Source organism: Prinia subflava, chromosome Z (genome assembly GCF_021018805.1).
Source record: "Prinia subflava isolate CZ2003 ecotype Zambia chromosome Z, Cam_Psub_1.2, whole genome shotgun sequence".
Classification (NCBI taxonomy): domain Eukaryota; kingdom Metazoa; phylum Chordata; class Aves; order Passeriformes; family Cisticolidae; genus Prinia; species Prinia subflava.
The window spans coordinates 1138045-1160209 of record NC_086283.1 but is presented as its reverse complement, the minus strand read 5'-3'; the positions used below and the strand labels follow the sequence as shown (position 1 = coordinate 1160209).

At 40.1% G+C, this 22165-nt stretch overlaps 2 protein-coding genes across 2 annotated transcripts; one reads left to right on the top strand and one right to left on the bottom strand.

Moving 5' to 3' along the window:
* Positions 1-272: 272 nt before the first annotated feature.
* Positions 273-1835, bottom strand: CZH4orf46 (chromosome Z C4orf46 homolog). The gene is made up of 2 exons (XM_063423649.1): positions 1581-1835; positions 273-1485 (listed from the first exon to the last, which is right to left on the bottom strand). Exons 1-2 carry the CDS (start codon positions 1740-1742, stop codon positions 1330-1332), a joined length of 318 nt encoding a protein of 105 aa, XP_063279719.1. The 5' UTR covers positions 1743-1835; the 3' UTR covers positions 273-1329.
* A 100-nt stretch (positions 1836-1935) lies between these two features.
* ETFDH (electron transfer flavoprotein dehydrogenase) lies at positions 1936-21997 on the top strand. The gene is made up of 13 exons (XM_063423645.1): positions 1936-2094; positions 4047-4193; positions 4605-4834; positions 6162-6243; positions 6508-6626; positions 6946-7023; positions 9591-9737; positions 11464-11604; positions 13573-13716; positions 18405-18573; positions 20337-20519; positions 20867-21088; positions 21386-21997. Exons 1-13 carry the CDS (start codon positions 2061-2063, stop codon positions 21547-21549), a joined length of 1860 nt encoding a protein of 619 aa, XP_063279715.1. The 5' UTR covers positions 1936-2060; the 3' UTR covers positions 21550-21997.
* The last annotated feature ends 168 nt before the right edge of the window (positions 21998-22165 follow it).

Below are 22165 nucleotides of genomic sequence, written 5' to 3'. Positions count from 1 at the left end.
TTGGGTTGTGGGGGTTAAAAACACCTAAGCAAAATCTTGTCCTGTGGATTGCCTTTATCTAGGACAATTAGAACTCAACTCAGTAGAACTCCTTACTCTGAGGGGCCAAGTCCCCCCAAGGACTGTAACTGCCTTTGCTGAGACATGCAAGGATCCCTTGCGATTCACCCTTTTGTGAAGGACCTTGCGATTAATTGTTTTTCACTACACGTGATTATGGTTATATTCACTGTCACCTTTGTTTCTATCAGTAACACAGTAATAGTCAATACTTCAGAATTTTTGCAACATCTTTATTTCTTTGACAAGCACACTAGAGTGGGTCTTTCTCAAAGTCCTCTAAGTAAAAATAAAGCCTGCTAATAACTCATGGCAGAGTCATGTTCTCCTGCAGCCTGCCATTGCATCTCAGCATTACCTTTTTTCACAGTGGCTGGTAAAGGTACAGGAGTGTCAGGACAGCTATTTATTACAGATCAGCCATCTTTCAGACCAAAAGGTTCTATTAACAGTAAGCTCTAGGTCATAAAATAGTCAGTACTTAAGGCAAAGATAAAAAACAGGACCAAATACAGGAAAAGCTCTGATGTGCTTCCCCAGCAACGGGATGTGTCACAGATTCTTTTCTAACTAATGGAAGTTTTTACTTACAGTTCAAAATAATTCATCCTATCAGTAAACAATGCTGTTAAACTTCTAACCTGCAGAGATATACAGTCCATCATAAGGCACTTCATTACAACAAAAGGTAGGGTAAAATTGTTTGCAGTAATAAAACATCTTGCAAAAAATAATCCACAGCTTTATAGACATACATTGCAATACTGCTAAAACGTTTGGGATACAATTTTTCTACAGCTCATCAATGAGCCACAACTTGCTGCATTATCCCATACTCAACAGGAGGAAAAATTGTGCCTAACAAAAACCTGAAGTTTCTCTGGGGTTGGCAGGGTTTCTGTTGGTGATAGCTGTAAAAGGAGGGCTGATAATCCTTTATCACAGGACACTACTTCCCTACCAGTAAGGAGTTCTGAATGCAGCACAATACTGACTTTATATCTACCACGATAGCACGAAAGAGAGAAAAAAAATAGGAGTATGAGATCGCTTGAGCTTCAACGAAGAATCTAAAAGTAAAAACTGATTCCCTAAACAAAGTTGTTTTATTCGGTAGACTAACATAAAACATCCATAGGAGAGCCCTCAAGTATTTGTGAAAGAACTTTGGGGGAAAACAAAGCTCCACGTGAGCTGCCTAAAGGGGACGGTCGAGAGGAACCCCGCCGCAGCCCGGGCCGAGCGGGCGGCTCGGCGGCAGCGCCAGCCTCAGCCGCTGGGCTTCAGCGACTCGTAGCCCTCCCTCAGCAGGTCCCGCCACGTCCTGAGGAACCGGGCGTTCTCCGAGCACTTGGTGGCCAGCTCCTCCACCTGGGCCGACACGGCCGACGTCGCCTCCAGGATCTTCGCCAGCGAGAAGGCGGCCTGGAGGGACGGCAGAGAGGTTGGGGGTCGCCGGCGCCCGGCCCCGTCCCCGAGGGGGCCCCGGAGCCCGCCCGAGGGCAGCGCGCAGCACTCACGTCGCCGATCTGCATCTCCACCTCCTCCAGCAGCTCCCGCCTGTCGCCGCCGGGCAGCTCCGGCGGCCCCGACCCCTCGCTCCCGCCGCGGACCCTCCGGGGCTGGGCGCCGGGCGATCCCTCGGGCACCGCCGCGGGCGGCAGCGGGCCCGCCTCGGCCATGTCCCGCTCGGCTCTCCCGCGCCGGGCGCGCCTCCCGCCCGAGCGCCGCCCTCGGCACGCCCGGTCCCGCTCCCCTCCCTCCGAGCGCCGCCCTCGGCACGCCCGGTCCCGCTCCCCTCCCGCCGAGCGCCGCCGGGCCGCGGGTGGGCCGGCAGCGGCGCGGTCTCCGCCCCCCGGGCGCTCTGGGAGCTGTAGTCCTGCCCGGGACGGGGCGGGCGGATCGGCCCGCGGGCGGGCGCGCAGGCGCGGCGGGGCCGAGGCCGGCGGGGTGTGCGCAGGGCGGTCGCGGGAAGCGGAGGGGGTCCGGGGGCCGCTGCGATGCTGTTCTACCGCTGCCCGTCCGCCGGCCGAGGTAACACGCCGGGGCCGGCTGGAGGGCCCGGGGCCGCGGCCCGGCCCGGGCTGGGCTGAGCCGGAGCGGCTCTCGGCGCGGCGGGTGGGGCCGGCGGCTGGCGCGGCGCCGAGGCAGAGCAAAGGTCGCGGCTGGGTCGCGCCGGTGTCCGGGCGGACGCGGGGCCGGAGCGGGGCCGGCGGGCGGGAACCCCGTGGCTCCCCCTGCCCTAGGCCTCTGTGCGCCCTGAGGCGGGAGGACAGCGCTGTGCGGGAGCCCTGCCCGCGCCCCAGCCCTGATATTGATGTGGGCTATTCACCTGCGGCCGGGTGCGTGAAAAGATGGGAGGGATTTTTGAGCGACGCTAGGTGTCACCTGCTTTAAAGGGTGAAATAAAGCAGTGGCACGAGTGTCCTTACTTCGGAAGTGGCTGGGGAGACAGCATCCCGACAGATGTTAGTAAAGGCTGCCACAAAGTTTCTCCTTGGAGATTGCCTGGTTCTTGCAGGCGTTTCCCGTCGCTCTCCGAGTCCGTGAGCTCCCCAAAGCGTCGTGGCCAAGCACTGTGCGCTCGCTGGGGAAGAATCTGCCTGACCGGCATTTGCACCCACCTCTGTTATTAGACGTGTTCGGAGCAGAGTTTCACTTCTTTTGCATATGTGCAAGATAATTGATTTTTTAAATATGTTGTTTGATTATTAATACAATCAGTTATGGTCCAAAAAAAAAAATCACCCTGAAAGTTAAGCTAAAGTTTCATAATATATATGTATAGATGTAGTTGTTATCAGCCTTATAGAGTACTTGTTCTCAGATCCTGCCTGGTTGTGGGTAAAGGGTAACTAAGAATAATGAGGTGGTATGATAATAGCTTGTATGTTATGTTGGTTGGGTACAGAATTCCTGTTAAGGAACCAAAATGGATAATACTCACTACCTTGTGTATAGAGATCTCTGTCCTAACTGTGACCTGGCAGGGTTATGACACAGGATGCTTGTTCTGGCTTTGCCAGTTGCCATTCTCAACTAAACATTTCAGTCAAAGCATGCTGGTGATTTTACTTATGAAGTTTTGCAGAAATACTCCACTTTAAATATGGTATCATTCTTCATCCCTGAATATAGAGAATTCTTTAAGGAAGGAATATTATTAGTCAAGGCACATTTGTTCACACACATTTTAACTATAGCTAGTTTTCATATTAATCATACTATATTTTTTAAATACAAAGCACACAAATTTTTTTTGGCTCTAAAAGAGGAAAATGTTGACATGTAATAGCGCTCTGAAAAGAGTCCTGGTTTGATAATTTGAAACTTTATTTTTCATCCATTTACTTACACAGAAATCCTAATGTGTTCTCACAACCATTACTGTATCTGCAGCAAAGGTAAAGGTTACCTGTATGTGCTGTTCCTAGCTTTGGCTAAGCATACTTGGGTTCAAATCTGTGCTTTTACTGTAGACCATGGCATGTACTTTAGATGAACTGTTTTGTGTTAGTAGTCCAAGCTGTGTGTCTCAAAATGTGTTGAGATGCCAGAGCTAAACATTTGCATGTTCTGTTTCCACCACTGTTTGGTCACTTTAATGCAGTCTGAAATAAACCTTTTGAAGTTCAAAATTAAATCAGAACTTAAAATGTGTTTCACCTGTATATATACATATATGTATGTATATATATGTATACATATTATCCTGTGTCAGCTGTGCATGACACAGGCTGGCCTGTGTACTGAGTAAAGAGTGCTTAAAGGGGAAGCTGCTTTTTTTTTTTCCCCTGATAAAAAATTACACAGCATCCTTCTAACTTGAAAATTTAAAAATCTCTGTTTATTGTGCCTCATCTTCATATCATCTGGTAGCCTTTGGAAGAGGGAAGCTGCCATATTTGTTGTGCTACGTGCATCTTTGAAATTTTGAAAAACTTGGAAAACTGCTGATTTGACAAAGTGGTTTCTGGTTTTTGCAGCACGTCAGTGTTTTCACGCTCTAAAGTTGATAAAGAAAGATTGCCTTCTATCACTGCGGGTCTCACGATGTGCCTCTACTGCCTCTGTGCCTCGCATAACTACACATTACACAATTCATCCTCGGGACAAAGACAAACGATGGGAAGGTAAAAACATTGCATTCTTTAAAAGCTTTATTAATATTAATATTGTCATTGTCGTTGTCATTGCTGAGTTTTAAAGACACTAAAATGTGTTGCTGTTTTTCTCTCTTTATGGAAATTCACTATGCTTAAATACAGTGCTGATATTACAAATTAAATTTTTGCTTGCTATCTCACAATGAGTGTCTTTAGTGCTATAAAATAGTATCAGAAGAAACTTTATGCTTGTTTTCATAAAGAAAGTACACAAGCAGCTTTTGGTTTAGTGATTATCACAACAAGATTTAGTTCTACTCAGTATGTATCTGCTTGGTTTTCTCAGTTGTTCTTACCGTGAGGGTGTAGGTTTAGTGAGAGAGAGTTTGGAAGAAACTGGAGATTGGCTTATGATATTATCATTTTTTTCTATTGAAGGGGTAAACATGGAAAGATTTGCAGAGGAGGCTGATGTTGTCATTGTTGGAGCAGGCCCCGCAGGCCTTTCTGCAGCCATTCGACTCAAACAATTGGCTGCTGAGCACAGCAAAGAAGTGCGTGTTTGTCTGGTGGAAAAGGCTTCTCAGATTGGTGCACATACGTTGTCTGGTGCTTGTGTGGAGCCAAGGTCCTTAGAAGAACTCTTTCCAGACTGGAAAGAACGAGGGGTATGTATGAGCATGTAAACACCAAAGTTCAGTACTAGATTGTAATGAACTTCATATCTGACTCGTTCTGGTATGGGTTAGTACCTGGTTCCATTAGTGACTAGTACCATTTCAAAACACATTGATGGAACAAAACAAAAATAGGTACCTTATTTTTAGTCTGTTTCCTGTAGTTCAACAATGCTAAAAGTTTTCTGTCTACACAGATACACTGTGGCTTTTGATCTTTCCTGTAGTAGACCTGCTGCATACACACAATATGTCTGGTGCTGCCTGGGGTGCCCTGCACTTGCTGCCTTTGTGCAAAATCCAGCTCCTCTGTATAAGCAGGAAAGATATTTGTTCCTTACCAATGACAGACATGCTGGATCTGTACAGTAGCTCTTCGTGGAGATGGCAGAGACTGACACTGACTTCTGTGCAGACACTGTGGTGTGACAAAGGCCTGAGATGATATTAGGAGGGATGTCCCAGAACAGCCATCTGACTTGCAGCCAGCTGCCCACTATCACCTGAGGGTTGCAAGGAGTCAGCCATCAACACTTTGGTTAGCCTTATGGTGATAAATCTGCAAATTGAGCTGCCTCCTTTAAAAATGTCTAAAATATTGATGTAGTACAAGCCTGTGTACAATAGATGTTGTTTGTAAAGCCAGGTTTTTTTAACCTCAGTAGTTGTGTTGACTCTTGCCTGATGACTACCTTTTAAAGTACTTTATCTTCTCTCTTGTGATACTCTCCTGTGGGAAATGGATTTGTAGAGAATTCTCAGTGCCTGACAGAAGGCTCACATAGTATGTATTTGTATGCAAACTTTGAGATAAAATATGATGACTTAGAAATTCCATGAAACAGATATTGTTGAGAGAGAAATGGAACTGGAAACAGGTTTCAAATGATGGCCTTGCAAAAAAGACTAGATATTTTGAAGAAATAGAGCTATGAAAGATGCATTGTAGTAGGACCTGCGAAGGGTAATTTTAAATTATTAGCTTTAAGGCACTAGCAGCATTGTGTGGCAAAAGCTGATAAGTCAAGAAATGCTTATAATGTATTGTAATTAAGAAATAATTGGCTTCTGACTGTGATGGCGTGAATTGTAACATCTGTACTGTCTCACCCTTCACATGAGACTGAAAATGGAATAAAAGTTTTTAAAACACCTCTCTGTTGCCCCATCTCTGAGTCAGAAAAAGGGATGATCTGACAAACTTTACTACAGAAGTCCAATACTAAACCTGTACTTGACTTCCAGTTTGATGTTTGATTTTGTTGTTTTTGTTGGATTGGCTAATAAAATGTAACTCTCTACTTTTTTATTTTTGTAGGCTCCACTTAATACTCCTGTAACTGAAGACAAGTTTGGAATTTTAACAGAGAAATCTAGAATTCCAGTGCCAATTCTTCCAGGTAAAGTTTAGTGAGGGAGAAGAGAGTCAGCTTCCTCTGTGTCTTTTTCAACTTCTCCATGCATCAAAACAAGTTTGATTCGGTGTAGTGCAGTGAGTGTATGTAGAAGGTTACAGTGATACACTCTGCATAGGTGATGAGTCTCTTAACACATGAGATTACCTTGAAGATAATAGCTGTAGATGTGACATCTGCTGTATACAGTTTCAGTTATTTTGCTTAGTGTCTGATGTTTTATATGTGTGTATGTCTTTTTTTGCCTAGGACTTCCGATGGTTAATCATGGAAATTACATTGTACGTCTGGGCCACCTTGTGAGTTGGCTTGGTGAACAAGCAGAAGCTTTGGGTGTTGAGATATATCCAGGCTATGCAGCAGCTGAGGTACTGATGACATCAGTCTGTGTTTATGAAAAGTGGCTTTGGAACCCCCTTCAGAACAGTCATGATCTTATGTACATGTGCAGCACTCCTTTTAACTGTATTGGTATTGTGAAAACTGTGTTTCTCTGTCTAAATTCCCTGGCTCAGATCCAGCAAAGTGCAACTGGTTCATACGGTATGTGAATAAATACATGATCTTCATGTTTGACCATTTAAAGTCATAGTGCTTAGAAGTTCTGCTTTAGAACTTCTAGTGAATAGATTCAAAGTATAGTTTAATGACAATGTTTTTTGTTTGTTCATTTAAATATTTCCAAAGGTACTTTTTCATGAAGATGGTAGCGTGAAAGGCATAGCAACTAATGATGTAGGCATTCAGAAGGATGGAGCACCTAAAGTAAGTATCTATCTTCCTCATAACTAGGGGTCTACTTACGGAAATTGTGATACATCTGCTTCTACTGCCATCAGTAGTCTTGCTGCAGCATGAGGAAAGTTGTAAAATTCAGTACCTGTCCTCCAGCTCTATTTAATTGGATTGATTACCTGTGAAGGTTCTGGTCTCAGAACATTGCAAAATTCTTCTGAGATTAGTAGAAAAAACTTCTCAGAAAAGTTTTCTTAAAGGAGATTGTGTAAGGGTGTTTTGGCATCTGTGAAATCTGGAAACAAGGGAAAGAACTCCAGGAACTCCTGGAAAAAAGGTCCAAAGGTGAAGTATAAAGCTTTAGTCCGTCTAAACTAGCAACATGTAAGAGCATATGCTTCTGACTGGTTTGGTTTCCTTGATACTGACAACTGCAGTTGCACTTCCTGACAGTCTGTCTACCTTGTTGGGGCAAGATGCACACTGAGTCGTTATATCTTTATGCTGGTTGGTCATGTTTCTGCCTCTGGAAGGTGACTACCTGCCCTAAGTGTCAGACTTGGATTTTTGTTTTTCGGTGGAATTCAGAACCTGCCCTAAGTGTGCTGTTTCCCTGTATGATATGTTGGGAGAATGTGGCACCTCCAAGTTACTTGGAACAACTTTCACACAGAATTACTTGACTACATAAATTAGGAGTACCAGTTTTTTCTCAATGTTTACTTTCTTTATTTATAAAGTTGTGTTCTAGTTGCCTAGAGTTTCAAAGAAGTATTCACTTTCACGTAAAGTGTGGGCTATTTTTCCCCATTTAAGGCAGGGAGTGAGAAGAAAAGACTCTTTCTTGTTTTGAGAGAATATAGGCAGTGGAGGAGTATTGTATCTTTCCAGTGTAATATTGTGTTTCTACTGAAGGGGACAGGCACGCTCTTGTTTTCCAGTGCATGCTTTGTCCAGAAGGTGGCACAACTAACGTGTGCAGCTTCTGCTGTACTGAAGCTTCATTGGAAGTTTGGGTTTGTTTTAAGATAAGAAGGAACAATTTTAGGTCTTATTTCTTAACTTCCTCAAAACATAGATTCATTTTTTTCCCCATTTGTTCTGGGAGAATGTGTCTCTGTTAACTTCTTTAATGTACATAATGAGTATGCCTCTGCTGCAGCTTTTTTTGCTGCACTATCACTCAATTCAAGTATTTTAGCTGTCAGTTAGGTCAGCTGGTGCTACCTCCAGTTCATACAGGCTCTGGTAAATAGATGTAGTTTGTATAACCTCCAAAGCAAGAATATCTTTAATGTATTTATACAGAGCCTAATCAAATAGACTGTGGTTAATGAGTAGATTTTCACCTTGCAGTCAGCACCAACCAAATAAAAATGACAGTGGTAAAAATACGTTGTAGAAAGTTGCACAATGATTCTTGTGTAGATACTGGAGAAGATTGTTAACTATTAAATACAACTCTGCCACATTACTGAAATGTTTGAAATTAACGAATTTCTAATATTTACAATGTGGAGTTGTAGTTAATTTGTTTTATATAAAGCTACTTCAAACACTATATATTCTATATATATGGATACTATATATTCAAGAGGTAACTCTTGTTTAGTATTTTGGATAATTCACTCATATTCACACTGATAATCAGAAATTCAAAGGGTATGAGAAGTTTCACAAAATCCTGTGACTCCTGTTTAAATGTAATTCTCAACTAGAGGAAACATTTTCATTTGTAAGCTACAAGCAGATTGCACCTGAGAGACAATTCAAAACCAAAGCAGTAATTTTTTGAACCTATGCTGGCTTACCTCGACATGGTTTAATTGAGTACTGCTGGAGAGCTTCATCCAAAACTGTTTTCCTTGTCTTTTTCAACATTAAAATTTCTGACTGAAATCAAGCTTTTTTTGTTATAAAAATTTGTAAAAATCATGTACATTCTTGTCCAGTGTGCTCACAGATGCAGGAGATGTACTCATACAGTAGTATACCAATTCCCCTTACCTGGTTCTCAGTCTCACTGTTGGAATTTTTTATGATAATTTTTTGTAGTTATATTTTATTTAGTTTATTTTATTGTATGTTTTAACATGCCATATTGGAGTAATGCCATTATTCTGAAGGAGTGAGTCCTTTTGGGAGCAGAGGTGATTCAGATTTTTCAGGCATGGTAGCTCTGTCTAGTCTGTCATGTGTGCTGGGGCACACACACACAATGTTTTATTGTTATGTGACTTCATGAGCAAAAGTTAAAGTGTATGGTTACTGATTATTTGTCTGTCAGCGTTCCTTTGCACCTTGTGAATGAGAAGATTTGATACAAGTACCCTCTGATCTGGAAAGAGTCTCTTTTTCAGTGATGAATAGCAGTTCACTGTGGGGCTGCTTTACTGGAATCTCCTTCTAAGACTTGCCAGGAGTGTGCCATGGTTAGGTGGAAAAGACAACTGATCTGGAACCATAATGTTCAATGGTTTATAGGTTCTGAGCTGTGTTACCAAGTGGTGTAAAATCACTTTATTATTCTCCATTTTCTTGCTGTGAGTTTGTTGTGGCACAGACCTAACTGCTGATGAAATGCTGTACTTTTGCAGGCTACCTTTGAAAGAGGCTTGGAACTCCATGCTAAAGTCACAGTCTTTGCTGAAGGTTGTCATGGACATCTAGCCAAACAGTTGTACAAAAAATACAATTTAAGGGAGAATTGTCAACCCCAGAGCTATGGCATTGGATTGAAAGAGGTATCACTTTCATAATTTTAACAATTAAAGAAAATACCATAAGACTCAAAGGTAGATTCTATTTGCTTTCTAGCTTATTTGTGTAAGACATAATAATTAAAGAATTTGAGTTACATTTTCAAACTTCAGAATCTTTGCTGTTCTGAAGCTGGTCAGAGCAGATGTTTCCTGGATGTCAGGACTGTTCCATTTCAGCTGCTGTTCGCTTGCATCTGTTATAATTGGAGGTACCTGTGAATCTTCTCTGTTAACATTTAACATTATGGTTGTTTGTGAAATCTATTTTCTGTACTTGTACTAAATGGTATTTGTGCTGCCTAGTTTGGGGGAGTGGTTAGTACATGAGGAAGGAAGAAAATACTTCCTATGGGATTATTGTATGTTAGTGAAAGAGAGAGAGGAGAGCTGTTTCAGATAATGAGTTGTGGTCCCTGAAGCACCTTGAAGATGAACCTTTTTAAAAAAAAACCCTCCCTTCATTGGACATATAGAATTGGGATAGGAATGAGGTTTCCTTTTTGAAATATTCTATACTTAGGATATACCGCTCATGAAAAAGAGCTGTATTATTTTAGACTATGTTCAGAGTTTTGACTATAACATATTCTTCATTACTTTAGTATGTGCTAACAGCTACAAAATATTTGTTAAATGATTCGTTTAAATATTACATAATCTTAGTTACAGTGTCTAATACTGAAATAGTCATTGAAGAAAGGTATTCCCGTGGAGTTCCCTTGCTTCCAGGTGAGACTGTCTGCTTTAGCAAATGGTGCAGTCCAGTAGGAGTGGATCTGAAGGGGTTGGTGCTGATATCTGTACTATGCACGCCTCAGATTTTTTTTACTTAACTGTGATCTAGTCCCATGGACTGTGCCCTTTCTGGAATGCTTTAGATGGACTTTTATGACCCTGTCCTTCAGTTTCACATTGAAAGAATCCAGTTCCTGCCTTCCATGGCTGTTGTTTGATGTGAGTCAAAGCACAGTAGGTGGGAGGAATCAGAAGTACTGCTCAAAAATGTGCTCTTTAATCTAAACTGGAACATGGTTTTAGATGTGCCCTCCATGCTTGAGCTCATCTTATGGTGCTCAACTGCCCTCCTGTCATTAGACTGTGCCTGGCAGCTACCTCCATGGTGCAAAGATGTTTTGTGAAATGAGCAGAAAATGGACTCGCTTCTGAAAACATGAAAATGCTTCTCTGAGGTCACCATAGGTCAGTGGAGCACTGGAAATGTGTAGGAGACAGCAGAGATGGGACGATTTGTTTGACAGAAAATATTTAGATCAACTCAGGCATATTGCCTTGTCCTGACCTTGAAAAAGTCACCAGATAATTCACAGAATTATGAAAGTATGAAAAAATAATACTTTCAAAGGAAAAAGTCAACATAAGCATTGCATTCTGTGGCAGAAGCATCTGTCAAAAAGTCACTAATATTAGGAATCATGTAATAGAATGAAAATATTTGATGTAGTACTGGAGTCTCAGTCACATTTTCTGATATATAGCATTTAAAGAAAGAGAGGTATTGGGAAAATCCTAAATGGTAATCCAAAGAACTATACTGAGCAGTTGGTATTTTGCTGTAGGAATTTTTGCATTGCTCATAGGAGTAAATAAAGTTTCTCCTATATATAATTGTATATTTGTCTTTTAATATATTACTGAAAGGCTATTACTTTGCAATCTGAAGTAATTTTTTTGGTCTTTTTCATTTCAGTTATGGACTATTGATGAAAAGAAATGGAAACCAGGAAGAGTGGAACATACTGTAGGCTGGCCTTTAGACAGACATACATATGGAGGATCCTTTCTTTATCACTTAAATGAGCGTGAACCTTTAGTTGCTCTTGGATTTGTTGTAAGTGAAGTCAGTTATTTTCATTCTTGCTTGTTGTTTGATCTTCATTTTATGCAGTTTCTTTTCTCTGTTCTAATGAAAAAAGGTAAATACAAGAATAGGGACAGACCAAATTTAGTCTTTTCTCAATCTTAAGTGTGCTTATGCCCATATTAAGGAAGGCTAATTTGTCATATTAATCTGTCTTTAATGCAGTGTCTTTTATTGGAACCAACTAGAGAACTTCTTTGCAAACCAAGCAAACTTTGGTAGCGGCAAAACTAAATGACTAATCAAAGCTGTGCTCAAAAAATTCTTGTAAGTTAGGAAATCTAAATCACATGCACTTTGTACACATTGTTCCAGTTCCTAATTCATGTGCCAGCCTTGTGTGTAACTCCACTTTTTGAGAAAAATATATAAAGTGGAAGCACTGCAGTGCTAGAAGCCATGTCCCTGGAATTTCTGAGCTCTTCACTTTGTTTTTGCCATTCTCCACCCCTGCTGGCCTTGCCCTCTTTAGCAACTGCCTTTCTGAATTGGGCAGGCAGTTTCTTCCTGCTCATTTCCACTTTATCAAAAGCAGTGAGATCACTTGAGATAGTCTGGTGTTATTCTGGCAGCCAGGTGATGCGAGGAGCAAGGATTGCAAATATTCTCTTACCACCTACAGTTCAAAATGAAAAATTCACTATTTACCCTGTGCACGTAATTCAACACAGATGTTGTAAGAGTCAAGCATACGGATTGGACTTTCAGCAGCATAGGACTGAGCTGACACTTCTGTCTGCTAGATGTCAGAAGGCTTACAGAGTGTGTGGAAAAACTCTGGTTTTGTCTGTTTTGTAAAAAGCATTGAAAAAAAAATGTTAGCTTTTTCAGACACACATACTTGTCCTATACAGATATTCAATATTGGAATTACAATATTGGAATTAATAAGTACATACTGTAGATATTTAAATTCTGTTTGATTTCAGAAGGGCTGAGAGCTCTGATTCTCACAGAGAATGGTAGGTAATCAGTAATATTCATTTTCTCTCCAGAGAGGAAAAATCAACTTTTGTGTGAACACACAATCACTTTTTTGTCTTTGAACTTAATGCCTATTTCAGTCTGAGATGATTCTTGTACGGTTATTTTACCTTTATTTTGAAATCTTATTCATTAACTTTGTCTTGTCAGCAGTGCAGATGCAAGCACTGCTTTAAAAGCAGTGAGCTGCCGCAGATACCAAAGTCTTCACTACCAAAGTCAGATTGCTGCTGACTCATGATGTATTTTGTTACTTATCTCCAATAAAGCTCACAGGAACCAGAAATAATCCCTTTCTCAAAAAAAAAAAATCAGCAATAAAATTATTTTTAAGTGTATCTTACAGATGGAAATACAGAGGATATAGAGGATATATTTGGACAAATTCTCAAATGCATAACAATCTGGGCATCCGGCCCACTGGCAATCATTTTTACCCCTTTTTCTGCTTTCATCATTGCTCCCCTGTGTTTTATTACAATGGCTCACCTAATTGGAAATTATAATTGACTACTAAACCATTTGAAAAACTATTTAAAGTGTGAGAGCACAAGGACATAACAATCAAAAAATAATTGTTTATCTCTTTTTTCAGCTTTTTTTAGGGCAGAGGTATGAAATCTAAAACAAGTTTTGCTGCTTATTGCACTCATTAAATCATGCTTAATTTAATCCTTTTTATACCAAAACCAGCTGAAAGGAGGTTACAATGAAATTAAATATTTTCCATATTTCAGGTGGGGATGAGAGCAGACTTGCAGCAGCAAATTTTCAGATTTGCTTCTGCTATACCATTAATATTTTTGGCAGTAGTTTAACTAGAAAGATCCTAAGGTTGGTTTAGTATAAAACAGGTATAAAGACTTGATGTGGTAATATGCAATTGTTTTAATTTCGAATTTTTGTTGAAATTTCATATCTTATTTTTATTAATATGCACTTTTTCTTTTTAAGGTTGGTTTAGATTATCAAAATCCCTACTTGAATCCATTTAGGGAATTTCAGAGGTGGAAGCACCATCCTAGTGTACAGCCTACTTTGGAGGGTGGGACAAGGATTGCCTACGGTGCCAGAGCGTTAAATGAAGGTGGTATCCAGGTAATTTTTTTCATGAAGTTTTTGAGTTCTCTGTAACCATGTATTTAGTGCTGTAAATTTGGGTTGCATGCTGTACCAAATGTTTTGCTGGTCAGAAAAACCTTGTCTTGCTGGGTACTGGTGGCTGAGATTTGCTAGACTTAGGCTCTGTCATACTGAAAATCTTCTGACATGTTCACTTAGCTTTCTAAATGAAATACAGAATCATAGAATCTTTTTCCAATTTAGATTGGAAAAGACCACTTACATCATTGAGTCCAATAACGAGTCCACCAGTGCCAAGTCCACCACTAAACCATGTCCCTAAGTGCCACATCTATATGTTTTATCCTGGGATGGCACTTCAACACTTCCCTGGGCAGCTTGTGCAAGTGCTTGACAACCCTTCCCGTGAAGATATTTTTCCTAATATCCAATCTAAACCTCTTCTGACACAACTTGAGCTCCTTTCTTCTCTTGTTGCTTGGGAGAAAAGCCTGACCCTCACCTCAGTGCACTTTCCTTTCAGGTGGTTCTAGAGAGCAGTAAGGTCCCCCCTGAGCCTCCTTTGCTCCAGGCTAAACACTCCCAGCTCCCTCAGCTGTTCCTCATAGGACTTGTGCTCCAGGCCCTTTGTGAACTCCACTGTCCTTCCCTGGACCCACTCCAGCACTTCACTTTTGTGAGGGGCCCAAAACTGGACAAAGGATTCAAGATAGAGCACCACCAGTGCCAACTCCAAGGGAATAATCACTGCCTGGTCCTGCTGGCCACACTGTTTGTGATCCAAGCTAGGATGCCATCGGTCTTCTTGGCCACCTGGGCACATGCTGGCTCATGTTCAGCTGGCAGGACTCCCCATGTCCTTTTTGCTGGGCAGTTTTCCAGTCACTGCCCCAAGCCTAAGGCACTGCATGGGGCTGTTGTAACTCAAGGGCAGGACTGTACTTTGCCTTACTGGATATCAGTATAATTGGCCTCAGTGCATAGATCCATCCTGTCCAGATCCCTCTGGAGCAGATCAACATTCCCACCCAGCTTTGTGCAGCCTGCAAACTGACTGATGGTGCACTCAATCCCCTTGTCCAGGTCATTGATAAAGATATTAACCAGGTCTGCCCCTAGTACTGAGCCCTGGGGAACCCCACAAGTGACTGGTTGCCAGCTGGATGTAACCCTGTTCACCAACATTCTCTGAGCCCAGACATCCAGGGAGTTTTTTACCCAGCAGAGTGCTTGTCCAAGCCATGACCAGCCAGTGAATTGGAATTTATACTGCAGTCAAGTATGTTCAGCAGCAAAGATGCCCCAGGCAATCTTTTGTTTTGCCTGGAATCTTGGGGAAGATAAGGGAGTACCACTGATCTGTTACTGTGGGGTCTTCCAAATTACTTGTTTATTCCAGGAAAAGGAACTCCTTTTCATTGCTTGAGCCTTAAGTCACTGGTGGTGCTGAAATTGTAATGTATTTTGGCAGGTAAATCTTTACCTCTTCAAGTACAAATACCTTGAGTTTCTTTCATGCACAACTTTGAATTTCTGCTTTCTTGGGAGGTGGAATACTTTTGTTTAACACTTTGTTAAGTAATGTAAAAGGTAAAATTTCGAATATGTATTCATCAAGACTTAAGGTCAGTTGAAAGGGCTGGAAAAGCTTGCAACGAATGGTCTGGAATTTACATGTAACAGTTTTAAAGTACTTTCAACCTGTTAGGTTTTCATCTTGAAACACAGGGCATGGCAGTATGCCCTGTACTCCCAGATCCATCTTCCAGATGCTCCTTTTAGTTTGGACCTTAAAACTAGCCTGAGTGTTCATCATCTGCAGCCTGTGTGTGGGGCCATGCCACTCTGCCCTCTGACTACTTTGCCTTTCCTTCTTGAACCTCTTCCTAGTATAAATGTGGCTTCACGCAGTTTTCGCAATACCAGCAGAATTTCATCACAGTGTCACTCTTGTCACAGTCATGTGGAGTTAGGCTTTGGCCCCAGTGTGCATTCCTGGCAGGGAGTCATGTGGGTTCAGGAAGCAACTTCTTGATTACACCCATGCTGCACATTTAATCAATCTGAGTGTTGATTTTGTCCACTCTACTGTGGAAATATGTCATATCACATTGTAACACAGCTGTGTTACTGACTTGTTTCAAAAACCATACACAGTCATTGAATTTCTTTGGTGAAGTAGCCGGATTGTGACTTTAGTTGCACCTTCCCTTTACTCAAAATCTACAGCTGAAAGAACGCAGTATATTTAAAGTCACATTGTGCAAAGTTACACAGTAGAACTACAGATCTTGCACATCTCTGCCTCACCTTTGGACATCTTTACTGGATTTAAACCAACATATCCCTTACTTTGCATTGTTCCTAATATAAAAGTATGCTTTGCTTTGGTGGTTTTTTGGTGTTTTTTTTTTTTTCTTTCCTGTAGATGAATTTGTCTGGGTGATCATGAAGTCACGCTTTTGAAAGACTTTTTTAATACATGGCTTCAGTAAAAAAAAGCTTTATTATGATTCATTTAGGAAGAGTTTTAAGATTAGCTCTTCTTTTGCATGTGTTGCTTTGATTAATAGCTGTAGCAGTCTGACTCATTTGTATCACTGTAGTCCAGGAATACTTTCTTATATAAGTCATTCTGTAGCTCCGGTTTTTGATTTTGGTAATGGAATTGGATCCAATAAGTGTATAGAGTTACCATCAACCTCAGCTTTTTTGTTATAGATATCCTTTGACCATGATCTTCAGTCTTTAGCACAGAGTGAAGGGGGGGGAGAGAGAATGCAGGTGTTCTTTAAGGTATGTGGAAGGAAGAAGCAGAGTTTAGTAACTTAATCTCTAGCTACTATTTCTTATATTTATTAAAATTGCAAAACAAAGCACTTAAATTCCCATGCACCCTCTATTTTGTCTCAATTTTGTCAGAAACTCTTGAAAGATTTAAGAGTTTCTGGAAAAAAAGGTGTTGCAGTTGTTGAGCAGTGTATGCTATGAAGGGGGAAAAACCTTTATACTGACAACCCATTTAAGTGTCAAATACTAGATTCACTTAACAGACTTTAAACCTTGATCTGAGCTAGGAGGAGAAAGAACATGCCATTTCTTGTCTACCAGCAGGAAAGACTCTGCAGGGAGCAGGTGTCTCCCCTCATCTGAAGCAGTCTTGTTTTGTGTCTGTGTCTCAGGGGCATGATGTGTTTCTTGCACTGACTGTGAAAGCAGGCACCAAGTGCCATAGTACTAATAATGAGAATTACTACCAAAGCTGCAGTATGTGCTACCTTTTTTGTTACATGACTCATCTTTAATCTCATTTATTCTCTAGCAGCATGTTGGGTCATCGTGTGTGTATTACGTGAAACAGTGGTTGCAGAAGAAAAGTACTTGATCACCATCTTTCTATGCAATTCAGAGAGTCAGTCAATAAGTCTTTCTATGCTTATGTCGGTGCTGCACCATTGAATCCTAGCAGATAACAGAGAATCACTGTTTTCTGTGAAAAGAGAGAACATCCTACATATTAATCCCTTTGAAACAGTGTTATGTAGATGAACTTAAAACTTGTCCCAGAAAAATAAGTTGTAGTTGTATTTTCAGCCTGAATTACCTTTCCTAGGAACCAAATCACTACATCTCTGATTGGCACAAAACACAGAGGAAATGCTGTGTAATGTAACTTTTTATGACTGCTATATGACTATAGAAAAGTAAGCAGTCTGGGTGACTAGTAAAGAGGTAACAGTTGAAAAAGCAGAAGAAACAAAACTTCTGGTTTGGGTTATCTTAAATTCCAAGGGATATATTTTTTTGACATTTTTCATGAAATTCTACTACTTGTTTAGTATTTAGGTTACTGCAAAATGAATTCTTTCAGACAGTTTTAATAAATGCAGGGTGCTAGATTAAAATGTGCTGCTCAGTACTAAAGCCTTTTGGAGGAAGGGTATGTTCAAAACTTACCTTCAGCAGTTTGTGACTTAGGCTTTGGTCAGAGCTTTCTGCTTAAAGTTTTGCAGTCAGTCTGCATTTTGAAGCTGTTCCCAGTCTAAAATCTTCATCACTTTGGTAGCTGAGGTATTCCTTAGTTAATGTAGGTGTATAACGTAGTATATTAGTACTATTGACCTGATATTTGCAAATGTGTTAGGTTTGTGAGTTGACCATACTCTATGACATTATGCTTACAGAATGGGAGTAAGACGGTGATTTTGCACCAAAATATATTTGTTGGCTGTGAGTAACTTCTACAATAAGGAGGAAGGGGACAGGCATGATAGCAGAAAAAGATTTGTGGAAAAAAGCACTGTGAAGTGAGATGAGACGAGTACAACTTACTGTATGGAAATCAGGGAAACAAGTGGGGTTTGCATTCTTTATTTTAAAGAATTCACTTGAGGTTGAAGGAGGAAAACCATATCAATGGGTAACACTACTGGAGTTTTGCTGCAGATAAGGCAGCTGGAGAGAGGATATAAGAAAAATGCTGTTACTTTCATACTCAGCACAAGTACAGTGTCTGTGTTTGTCCATGCATACTATACTCAAAAATGTAAGTGGAGTTACTGGTGTATGTTTAGAGAGTGCATATGCCAAGTCTGAAAATGGAAAGGACACTCAAACCTTATGCCAGTTTAATTTCCAGAATGTTATTTTCACTTTAACAAACAAGAACAAAACAATCACCTTTCTTTGTATTTTCTCTTCAGTCAATACCCAAACTCACTTTCCCAGGTGGATTATTAGTTGGTTGCAGTCCTGGACTTCTGAATGTTCCCAAGATCAAAGGAACACATACTGCAATGAAAAGTGGCATGTTGGCATCAGAAGCCATTTTTAGTCAATTGATCAATGAAAATCTCCAATCAAAGACAATAGGTAAGATCACTGTACTTTGAGTTGTAATTACCTTTTGTTCAATTAGAACCGGCACCAACTAACAGCAGTAATTAATCTGGCTGAATGAATTAGTTGGAAATGTTGGAAATTAGTATATCATGAAATAGGTGTGTTTAAAATATTTTATTTTTTATTTACTGTTGATAATGTCAAATGATTTATGAAAGAAATTATTTGCCCAGTTATAAGTATTGATCCTACTGCTAGAAGCTCTCATGACCATCTGAAAAGTAAGCTTATGCTTCCTGTATAAGTAAACCAGAATAGTTGCATTCCTACAAACACAACAAAAAGTAGGGCTTTATGATTCACAAAATGTTACTGAAAGCCTGCCCAAACAGGAAAAAAAAAAAAAGGAATAGATTGAATGCATGCAAAACAGCATGAGATTTTTCAAATTTGCTTTTGCTGTTGTTAGGATCCTAACATTTTCATTCAGTCCTTTTTTCTGTCTTTTAATCTTTAAGTCATCTTAGTTTGAGACTATGTGTATTTTATTTTATACATAATACAAGCACAGTGTAGTAATCACCTGCTCCTAACCACCTTATGGTGATTTGTTTAAGCCTTAGATGTCCCCTTAAATCTGTAATAAAGTCTGTAGAGAGGGAGAGAGAATTAGAATTTCAGTCACTCTGGAGATAAGACACTATAGCCAGGAGTCACATGGTGATTAATTTAGAAATCTCCTCTCTGTACTGGTGGATTCAGGCCTAGTGAGCTCTTATTCAGCTGAAATGCACCATGCACAGGTGTGCTGAACAATTAAAACTTCAGCTAGACATATTAAAATGCTTAGAATCCATCTGAAGCTATGAACACTGTTGGTGGTTATGGACGGGTTTTATATGCTTTCCGGTCTTGTCAAGACTGGACTGCTACAGCCCACTTTCTTCTCTTTGCAGGGATAATGGACTTTAAGGGAAATATGGAGTGAAGGATACTTTTCATATGTAGACAGGGCTTAAAACTGATTATTTAAAACATTTATTCCTATACAGTAGCAATGGAGAATGGTGAAGGGAAAGCTCTCAAATAATTTTCATTTGAAGAAACATTATTTTTTAAGATAATTACTTTAACTACGCTGTGGTAGATATGTAAAGTGTTAAATGTCTAGTATTTGTAAAGAATACAATCAAAGAGTTTAAATTGAAAGTTTGCAATTAAATATATATGAGATACATTTAAATATAAATATTAATATATTTAAATATGAGATATATTTTAATATTTAAATGCTGATTACAAAGGGAGAAAATATCTAGCACTAGCATTATCCATTGGGCCATAGCTATAGTTACTGCAATGGGACTTTGGTTGCAAAACTTCTTTGGAAAAAGCTTTTGAACCTGACCTTACAATTGCAAGCCTGGCTTTGGATCACAGGTAGTCTGTCCTGGTCAACACTCAGATTCTCTGATCAAGTAGCTGTTTTCTCACAGAGGTGCCAATGTAGCCACCTGTCCGATTATACTTTGCTGAGGTTTGAGGCAATTTAATGCTGCTTGTGGCTCATTTAATAGAGGCTACAAAGGAGCAGAACGTATCTGCCAACAAAACAGGTCTCTTGATTCATGAAACATGAAACATGCTGTCTAGTACATTCCTAGCCTACGGTTCTGAAATTCTCATTTTGCGGATTTCATTGCTAGCAGTTGCTTTTATTAAGCATTTATTTTTTTATTTCAAGAATAGTCTTGATATACTGTAGGTAACTAATAAGTAATGTACTGCCTTAGGACTTGATGTGCAAGAATATGAAGAGAACCTGAAAAAGTCCTGGGTCTGGAAAGAGCTGTATGCGGTAAGAAACATCCGACCATCCTGCCATAGTGTACTTGGTGTGTACGGAGGAATGATATATACAGGCATATTTTATTGGATACTGAGAGGAATGGAACCATGGACATTAAAACATCCAGGTAATTTCATTATTTCCTGAAGAAGATTCTAAATTTCTGTCAGTCTTTTCTGGTCATAATTTCAGCTAGTGCACATGTGGTCCAGTGATGAGGCCTTAAAGTGTACAAAAGAAATGGATGATAAAGTACTGAAGCAGACTTTGTTGTATTAGCTACCACACAATATAAATTAAGACATTAAAACACTGTTTAGTATAACTTGGTGACGTTTTTTGTCTCATGAAAAAGGCTACTTTTTATGAAGTACTTCATTTTGATGACAAGTTAAAACAGCTTAGTTAAATTGATCTTGAATTAATGGCGAATTGCAGTAATTCAATACTGAAATTTATTAAAAATATATTTAGGACCAGATTTTGCTCAGCTCAAGCCAGCCAAAGACTGTACTCCTATTGAATACCCAAAGCCCGATGGAAAAATCAGTTTTGATCTCTTGTCATCTGTGGCTTTAAGTGGTACAAACCATGAACATGACCAGCCTGCTCATTTAACCCTCAAAGATGACAGCGTCCCTGTGAGCAGGAATCTGGCTGTATTCGATGGACCGGAGCAAAGGTTTTGTCCAGCAGGTAGGTAACAAAAATATGTGTGCCAGCTGTTTTCCAAGATAAAAGACTATTTCAGGAAGGGTCCACCTGGCCTACTACTTACTTCAGGCATTCTATCCCAATTTTCCTCTGAGAAGGGGGTTCTGTTGCAGGTCATAAAATATGTTAGCAGTACTTGTGTGATGAAATAACTGTTAAGCATGTTAGAAGAGAATTAAATCACAATAGTAATATACTTCCCTCATTACATTTGCTGGTGAGTATACATGCAAGTGGAATCTGTTCAGCAAAGTGATAGCTCCCTTCTTGTCTTTGCAGGAGTCTATGAGTATGTTCCTCTGGAAACAGGAGAAGGATCAAGGTTGCAGATAAATGCTCAGAACTGTGTCCACTGCAAAACGTGTGATATTAAAGACCCAAGTCAGAACATTAACTGGGTAGTACCTGAAGGTGGAGGAGGACCAGCTTATAATGGAATGTAAACTAACAGGAGATCTATTCAGTGACTTCTGATTACCAACAAATGTGTTGGGAGTATCTTATGCTGCAGTGTAATTAATGTACAGCACTGATTTGAATGTTAAAAGAGTTGGAGACTAATGTGCCATTCAGAATTTTACATATGACTGTTGCATTAAATGGAAAGCTGGTGCCTTCTGGTTAAACCCTAGCCTTATTTAAACAGGACTCCTTTACAGGAGATGTATGGCAGGCAAAAGTTCTTATCAGGACTGACAAAGGAGCTTTGCATCTTGGATTTACTGCTGAAGTTCAGTGAGAACAGGAACCATATCCAGAATTGTGCCTATGGTGGAATAATTTATTACCCACCTTTAAAAAAGTATTTTCTCTCTTTAGATTGAGTGATTGATATGTAATCTGACCTGACCTGACTTGGCAGTCAGGGAAATAAATTGGTCTAGAAAATCATCATTGCTTTAAAGTGTTACATTTTACATCAAATTTATGGTTTGGGGTTTTTTTCTGATGATGATAATAATAGGGAATACCTATTATAAAGTGGTTAAAAAATAATACTTGCATCTTCATTCTATGTCCACCATTTTTATTCCTTACAAGATATCAGGCCTGCTCTAA

Bases quoted from the DNA above. Each gene is read 5' to 3' on its own strand.
- CZH4orf46 (XM_063423649.1), bottom strand. From the start codon at position 1,742: ATGGCCGAGGCGGGCCCGCTGCCGCCCGCGGCGGTGCCCGAGGGATCG. The intron at 1,486-1,580 runs GTGAGTGCTGCG...CCGTCCCTCCAG, and splicing joins TGGAGATGCAGATCGGCGAC to GCCGCCTTCTCGCTGGCGAA.
- ETFDH (XM_063423645.1), top strand. From the start codon at position 2,061: ATGCTGTTCTACCGCTGCCCGTCCGCCGGCCGAG. The intron at 2,095-4,046 runs GTAACACGCCGG...TGGTTTTTGCAG, and splicing joins CTGCCCGTCCGCCGGCCGAG to CACGTCAGTGTTTTCACGCT. The intron at 21,089-21,385 runs GTAGGTAACAAA...TTGTCTTTGCAG, and splicing joins GCAAAGGTTTTGTCCAGCAG to GAGTCTATGAGTATGTTCCT.